Source organism: Cibotium barometz, chromosome 40, assembly GCF_041138505.1.
Source record: "Cibotium barometz isolate CiBa-2024 chromosome 40, ASM4113850v1, whole genome shotgun sequence".
Lineage (NCBI taxonomy): Eukaryota > Viridiplantae > Streptophyta > Polypodiopsida > Cyatheales > Cibotiaceae > Cibotium > Cibotium barometz.
In genome coordinates, this window is record NC_141085.1 from 23,185,486 (window position 1) to 23,194,116 (window position 8,631).

Genomic DNA, 8,631 nt, shown 5'->3' on the forward strand with positions numbered 1-8,631 from the left:
ATGACAAACGAATCAAAAAGAAGTGCATTGGTTTGGATCTACTTAAAGTGGGCTTGAAATCATTGTCCCTCAAGGTGGGCCAATGAAGCAAACCCCATCACCAACGGTGATGTGGCAGCTAGTCTCATCGTGAATTTTGGGCATGAGAATGCAACTCCCACGAATTATGGGTATGCTCTTACAATCTCCACTAGCTGTCCATTAAATGTAAATGATTCTCTGTGCAAGTAACCAGGGCCCATTTGAAGATCATGACTGTTGTTTTACCAAGGTTAATTGTAATGTCAAATCTTCTGTAAAGCATCTAATGATGTGGAGATTTCTGGTTGTGACTAGAATACTAGAGCGTTTGCATAAATGATTGAGACCATCATCTCTGCTAGTGTAGAGCAAACCCCTCCAAAAGAGTTGACAAAATCAGCCAATTCATCTGAGTAGAGTCCAAAGAGTGCAAAGGAGAGAGGGCATCCCTGTTTCACACCAATAGTGCTTTGAATCTCTTTTGAGAGGCCTCAATTGTGTGCACTTTGCTAGTTACCTGCTCGTTAAGTGTCATAGTGGCCCATATCACTAGCTCTTCGTCCTGTAGCCACCTCAGTATTCTGATCAATCAAGCTGGTGGGACTGTCAAAAGCTTTACAAAAAACCACGGAGCAACAATATAATTTCTATCTTTGGTGCTTCACTTCTTTAATGATAGATGTTTGTGAGAATATGATCCAATGTGGAGTGGTCCCATCTAAAACCTGCTTGCCTTCCTTTGCTCAGCCCAATCATTCAAAGATGCTTCTAGTGTAGCTCCATTGATTTTGGCCATCAAATACGTAACCATAAGAGGGGGGTAATTTTGTGGGTCCATTGGTGCCCTTCTCTATGGATTGGGATAATGGAGTTGGTGGTCCATGATTTGAGAAAGCCATGGCAAACAGCTTGATTCAAGAGCATTGCTAAGATAGGTGCCATGGCATCGCCACCATGGGAAAAAATTTCGGACTGAAGCTCTTCACAGACCTTGGCTGTTATATTTTTCAGATCATGATGGATGGATTTGATGACAAATTTAATGTAAAACAAAGATGAAGTAGTAGGACGTGGGACATGCATGTATGGTTTGGTTGGGTATGTTGTAGAGGGTCTCAGTGAGGGCCTTCCAAATCATTGGGTCTGTAAGGGGGCAGGCTGATTTTTGTTTCAGAAACCTTGTCCAAAAATCGTTCTTGCTATTCAGTATTCTAAGCAATTTTTGTGCATTGGATTCTAGAAATTTACACTTCTTGCATTGAACCAAGCATTTGTATTGTTCCATTTCACGTGTGACATGCATAGGGATGTTCTAGCAGACTTGCTCATTGCAACGTCTACTCATTATCTTGCACACGTGACACATCATCATACCATGCATTTTGTGGAGTCAATCCCACACAGTTTCTTGGTGGATTTGATAGTTTAAGGAAGAGTTGTAAGGCAGCCTTGTGAAGAGACTGAGTGAGGCTAATGAGGTGATAGCCCAAGTGGTGAAAATGTTTGCCTAGGAAATGGAGGTGCTGGGTTCAAAAACCCCACAAGGTGCTTCCTCGACGGCATAGTCTAGGGGCAGATAAAATGCGCCTATGGGCGGTGAAAAATGGTAACTATGGGAGGATCTGGGCCTAAGGCTGGGGGGGTGGGGACAAAAAAAAAGAGACCGAGTGAGGTGGCTACCAATCTGCCTCTGACCACTCGCGAGATTGCATTAGCTTTAATTTCAAGTTCCTGCGTAAGTGCTCCATTGTGTCCTGGGGATTAGAGAACTACCCGTGTTTTTGTGGCTTCTGTGGTGTCATGGGACTCCACTGTAGCTAGGCTGTTTTCAAACTTGGAATGTTTTGATTTGAATTCAGAGTTTTCCTTTGCAATTGGAGCACTTACTGTTGACAATACACTGTCCACACGGTGAGTGGATATAGGGGTTTAAGAGACTTCTATTCAAGTAAAATAAAATCATACTAAGGGAGATCTCAACCAATCGGAGGCACTATGCTGCCATAAAAGTCCCATAGGTGTGGAGGAGTTGCCAGATGTTTCAAAACGTTCCATATGAAACATGTTATGTAGGTGTTTCATACATTTCATAATAATATGAAAAATTTCTTAAACCGAAGCGCCCATGCGGGGCAGCTGGGGGGCTTTGGTCACCTGCAACTGACAGGTGGCTACTGTGCCCACTGGAGTACTGCGAGTGGTGGCTTTTCAGCTGGGGAACTAGCTGTTGTTGAGGGTTCGGTGGGGCAAAGCCTAGAGTGATGACAAAGGAGCTTTGTGCTGAAGAAGTCCACAAGGCTGATTGTATAAACGCCCAGCCTGGCATCCAGGTGTATGCGTGTCACATGCACCCTTGCACTGAGGTCAAATGTAACACACTGGCTCATCATCATGGGCGTGCATGTGCACGTGCGCCCGCCGGGGGGGGGGGGGGGGGGGGGGGGGGGGGGGGGGTTGCGCTTTGGTCACCTGCAGCTGACAGGTGGCTACTGTGCCGCCCACTGGAGTACTGCCAGTGGTGGCTTTTCAGCTGGGGAACCAGCTGTTGTTGAGGGTTTGGTGGGCAAAGCCTAGAGTGATGACAAAGCAGCTTTGTGCGGAAGAAGTCCCCAAGGCTGATTATATAAACGCCCAGCCTGGCATCCAGGGTATATGAGTCCCACATGCACCCATGCACTTCATCATCAGTGCTATACTTACACAGAAAATAATACCTTTTAGGAACATTTGTCGTACGCCATGACACCATTGAGCCCTAGTCTAGGACATGTTAGGCAGGAGCTACGTAGCTTAGTTTCCCAGCCTTAGGTGTGAGGGTCAATCCTTTAACCCACTTGGAGAACAAGCATTTAGGTCATTTGAGGTTAGGGCATGAGAAGTCAGTCCTTTAGGAGCATTTAGAACAGGTTAGCCAAAAAATGAAAAGGCTCTAGGTCAGCCCTTGGGCCAGCCTAGGAGCCTTGGGCTTTTGGGCATCAAACGCCACATCTAAGAGGCATATATGGTCTTCAAGGTCCAGTCGGCAGCCTTTCTTGTGTTGGGCAGCCAGTCTGCTGATTTGACAGCAGACGGCCAGTAGCCAGACTCACACGTATGAAATGCGCAAGCAGTTAATGCTATATTCCGCCAGTCGTGAGCATTTAAACCTTGCCAACAGCAGTATCCATCCACCGACCACTTCCTTGCATAAATATTTATTCAATTCAGCAGTAGAACAAGTGCAGAACATGTGTGCCTAAGATTTTTGTCTTTTGCATGCATCATTATCAGTCAAGCACTTAGTGCTGCAGGCCCATTGCAGCCCCAAAGCTTGCTTCAGCATCCAGCCTTCAGTAGTGCAACTCCCTCAGCAGATCTGGGTGTGCATAAGCCTATCCGAAGTGGCTTCAAAGTTGCCTTCGATCCAGTTGATGGTTCAGCAGATGTCCGGTCGACCACGTCCTTGCGTTTGGGAGTCTCCGTGAGTCATACTCAGTAAGATCTCTGCATTGTAACAGAAGCTCTCCAAAGTAATAAATTAAATGCTCTTGCTTGCAGGAGGGGTTCCTTAAGTGGGCATATCGGGACCCAATTTGGTGCATAGTCACAAGAAATGTTTTGAGGTTTTGAAGGTTTCAAAGGTTTTTTTCGAAAGGTTTCATCCATCTCTAAAAAACCCGCATGTTTTGAAAAATCTTTATTTTATAAATTATATATATTTTATATATCTTTCAGAAACCACTAGAAAGTTTTAAAAGATACATACAATTTAAGAGAAACTTAAAGAAAAAATCGACATTAAATCTTTGAAATTTGAAAGTTGAAATTGAAAACATAAAGTGCATTGTGCAAAGTGTATAGAATTTCACAAAACATTATCCAAAATCCAGATTCCATACTTGATAAGTCTGGTAGGGGTTGGTTAGGAACATCATAAAGCCCTCATGCATAAGCTTATTTGTTGTAGTGATTCTTTCTATTTGCTACTTCCCTTAGTGCTAGGCTTCATTATGGCTGAGTCTGCCCTGCATCTCCGGAGGTTTGACAGAAACTGAGTATGAAGGGCTTTGTGTGTATATATGCTCTTATGTGAGTGTGTGGAGTGCGTGTGTGAGAGCATATCTTGATATAGAGTTCTACACCCACTATTGGGCCACTGATGACGTTAGTGGGGATGTCGTGGTATCTGGTCCATACTATGCATAATGGAGTTGATAGTTAAATAGCTTGTGGGTTGACTACCATGAGTATATAACATGCACGTTCCTAAAAGGTGAATTTGGGCATGTTCTTGGATTCATCTAGGTATATAATTCAGCTGTATTAGCGGACATGCAAATTTCACATTGTGAAGTTTTTGTCCGAGTTGCGGCCAATTGATATTGTGCTTATTCTTTCTATCTTTAGCAGTGCATTTGCCCTATCAACTACTTATTTTGCTGTAGTAATTCTTTCTATTTGCTACTTCCTTTAGTGCTAGGCTTCATTATGACTGAGTCTGCCCTGCATCTCCGGGGGTTTAACAGAAACTCAGTATGAAGGGCTTTGTGTGAATATATGCTCTTATGTGTGTGTGTGTGTGTATGTGTGTGTGGAGTGCGTGTCTGAGAGCATATCTTGATACAGAGTTCTACACCCACTATGGGCACTGATGACGTTAGTGTGGATGTCATGGTATCTAGTCCATACTATGCATAATGGAGTTGATAGTTATATAGTCTTGTGGGTTGACTACCATGAGTATATAACATGCACGTTCCTAAAAGGTGAATTTGGGCATTTTCTTGGATTCATCTAGGTATATATAAGATCCACAACCACCCCCTTCTCCCCCCCCCCCCGCGCGCGCCCCCCCTCCAAAAAAAAAAAGAGAGAGAAATGAAATGAAATGTTATATTAACGTCTTCAGAAGGCCATAATGACCTATAAGACCAAAAAGTTACATCATGGTGGATCTGATACAATGTCTGGATAAAAAACCAGAAAATGAAAAATAAAGATGATACTACTGGCACCTAGAAAATGAAACTGGAACTGGAAGGTAAACAGAAACCCTTATAGGGTGTGAATATAGTGAGGGGGGGGGTACGCTATGGAGGTGAGTGGAGTACAGTGAGGGGATACAATATCATATGGGATGGGGGGGTACACTATGGAGGTGCCTCCATCTCATAATATGTGCCGCATCGGACGCTGGCGGATCTCCTCAATATCCTCTGTGGTCAGCACCCTGACCGGGTGTCCCGCATATCTCGCAAGAATAATCCGAATCCGCCGCTGCAACCTCCGTCTATGCTGGGATGCCCTCCTCCGTAGTCGTGGGCATCTCGACCACCCAAGCTCAATCGCACGATCAATCAGTGTACCGCTGGTGTGGGCGGTATCCATGTCCTGCTGCTGCTGTGGTCCATCTGGCGCAGTGATGGCTGGACTAAAGCAGTCTGTAATGTGCCTCTGAGTCTGGCTCTCTGTGCGCCTAAGCAGGCTATCTCTATATCTCCGCAGCTCAAGCAAGAACAATCCCAAACACCTCTGGTCCTGGTACCCCATGACTCTGGAAAGTGGTCCAAAACCCTCTCTGAATAAACAATGGAAACGATCACGTATCTCATAGTATGCAGTGAGAGAGAGAGAGAGAGAGAGAGAGAGAGAGAGAGAGAGAGAGTTTTGATTTTAATATGACTCACTGGTAATTGCAAACAGGGTGCATTGCAATTGGCATGTCTGCTTTCGAGTTTGGAGTGCAGATTGAAAGCACTATTGTTAAAGAGGTCTCAATTAGGTTGGATAGGTATCTTGATCATAATGAAAGCTCTTCAAGGTAAGTGCAAATGACAAGCACATGCCTCATAAATAACCTTTTTAAAACCCAAAGCTCCCGTCTTCATGAAGTCTCTAATATGCATAAAATAATGCAGGAAACACTGTTTTACAGCAGCTAATTCTTGGTGGGAACAACCCATCCAAGGATAGAGAAGTCTTGTGCAAAAAGCCTGAACACCCAGTTGACTCTTTTGTTACTATGGGTCAGGCTACTCTTTTGGACCATAAGTTGGAGCCAAAGACTCCTACAAGTTGCTTAGCCGCAGAGGGTATGAAACCTAATCATGAATGCCATGATGCTTTTGTTGCTGACCAAAAAGTTGGAAGCATGGATGTGTCGGAAGCTAGTGCTGAAGGTGGTTTCACTCATTTGGGCAAGAGCACAAAAACCTCTCTAGAGATTGCCAAAGGAAATGATGAAGATATAAAGGGCATTTTAAGCTCTTGCTTGAATCCAAAGGGAGTCAAAGTCGATGTTGTATCTGACAGTGAAGATGATGGTGAAGCGGAGCAATCCTCAAATAAGCACTTGGATACTGATTATGTAAGTACTCCCAAACATCTGAAGGCACCCGAGTCTGAAATCTGTGGTTCTACAGGAACCCAACTGCCATCTGCCATGGTGATGGATTGCAGTATGGAAGGGGTCATGGACGAGTTTGCAAGAGCACTGGCTTACAATGAGGGTCTCAAGTTTCTTGATGTGAGTGACAATGCATTAACCGCATCTAATGTAGAAAAGCTGTTTTTGGGATGGGTAGCATCTACAAGGTGGGTTCATGAACCCAAGAGGCATTCTGTTGATAGGATAGTCCACTTCACTGCGGACGGTGAGGAATGCTGTGGCAGAAAACCTTGTTGTGACATCAGTTGAGCCATAGCTGCATTGTTGTCGATGTGACACAATTAGGGTATTGCCAATGGTGGCCATGGAGAGTGGACACCACTGGTCATTGGATCAAGTGCGGCGGAAACACAAGCCCTTGGCAGTTCTATCGATGAGGATGGCACCCAACTTGCAGCTTCCAAGGACTCAGCAGTCTGGTGGTCTTCATACAATGCGGGGCTTATGTACATTTGGCTTTGGGGCTACAATACAGCTAGTGCAAAGTCCTTAAGATTGAGAACTATGGCTTATGTGCATTTGCCTTTGGGGCTGCAATACAGCAAGTGCGAAGAATATGCATCTTATTTTATAATTATCATATGATGTGACAAAATCACATACACATGAAGTAAATGTGCTAAGAAACAAATAAATCTTCATGTGACAAATGTGACTTCAGTATGAACTAGTCACATAGCTCTAGAGATAATACATCACCTATTCTTGGCATCAAGCAATGTGTACAAATTATCAGAATGCATTATAGTATCTAGTTGACTAGAGGAAAACTGTCAACATATGATGGAATGCAATATCAAAATGTGAAAGGCCATCATCTCGAAACCCTTTCTTCACAACGAGAGTTGTTGGCAATGATGATAGGAGGAAATAGAAAGTTTCACAACATTCGTAATCCAAGGAGGGTTGAATTTTACTAAAGTTCTCATTGGTTATATAGAAAGGGCCATAAACACTAATTAAGGATTAAATCAATGCAATGGTACTCGAGCAGAAAAAATAGACTATAGGAAAGACCATAAACACTTATTAAGGATTAAGTCAACACAATGCTACTCAAGCAAAAGCAATATGGCACCATTTTTTTTTCATTAATTAATTACTTGAAGAGAGGGAACCTTAGACATTAAACAATAGAAGGATTAGATGTTAGACTTTAGGGATTTAAAAAAATCGACTATGTCTAGAGTGTTCGGAGCATAAACTTTGGAGTATTTGGAGTCTTCACCGAAGGCTTTACAGCGGAGGTGTGGTTGGTATTCGAGTTGGGGCAAAACCCCTCGCGAGAGAGAGCGCGTTGAACGAACGGATGAACGTCGGAGTTTTATTTATTTATTTTTGTTGCGTTGGGCCTATATATTAAAGGTTACAGCATGAGGTTAAAAGCTTAGCGCAATTTTGATTAATTAGAGCTTGTAAATTAATTAATCAAATTCGCAGCTGGCCCTAATATGGGACTAGCCCTTCTACCTAACAAGTTATAGGAGCACGCATCCCCTTTAATTCTTTGGTGAGTGAGTCTTTACGCATGTGATAGAGTGGATTTGTCTTTCCTTAGTAGAGTGCTTACAAAGTTAGGCTTTGGTCTTTCCTTGGTAAGAGTGCTTTCAAAAACTAGGCTTTGGTCATTTGATTGCCAACTTGATCTATGTGCTAAGTTATGGGACTAAACCCGTTGATGAGTAATGGGTTAGTGCTTTCCATCACGTCTCCTAATCAATTATCCCTTCACTTTTGCTAAGGGTCATTGATTTAGATGTCTCTAAAAATCAGGTTGAGGGTATGCATATTGACATAAGGGTATCAAATTGATCACTCCATGCTTCGCAAATGTCTCCTTGTTTTAGGGGGCTTCTCGTGAAAATGCTAAAAAAGCCTTGATTGTACAATGTTATGCACATGTCTTAGGATTCAAATGTAATATACATAAATCCACACTTAGTTGATTGATTGAGGATGCCTCTTTTGATGTGAACACATGGAGTTATTGAATCATTAATGAAGGATAATCGTTTACACACTTGGGATGCCCCAATGAGGGTGTATACATATGGAAAATGTATAATTAATTGGTTTATGGGGAAGATGGCTACCAAATTCAAAAAGTGGGACAATGGTTTTGCTCCCTTTCAGTCAAGAGTTATAATTTTGAAGGTGATTCTAATGGTGTAGGACAAGTTTAA

General features: G+C 43.0%; 1 protein-coding gene across 1 annotated transcript in view; it reads left to right on the forward strand.

The window, feature by feature from the left end:
* Positions 1–7,163, forward strand: part of TSK (tetratricopeptide repeat (TPR)-containing protein) — a 129,264-nt gene extending 122,101 nt beyond the window's left edge. The window contains exons 17-18 of the mRNA XM_086779410.1: positions 5,704–5,821; positions 5,919–7,163. Coding sequence (XP_086635536.1) covers positions 5,704–5,821; positions 5,919–6,697 — 897 coding nt within the window. The 3' untranslated portion in view covers positions 6,698–7,163. The remainder of the gene's footprint in view (positions 1–5,703; positions 5,822–5,918) is intronic.
* Positions 7,164–8,631: the final 1,468 nt, after the last annotated feature.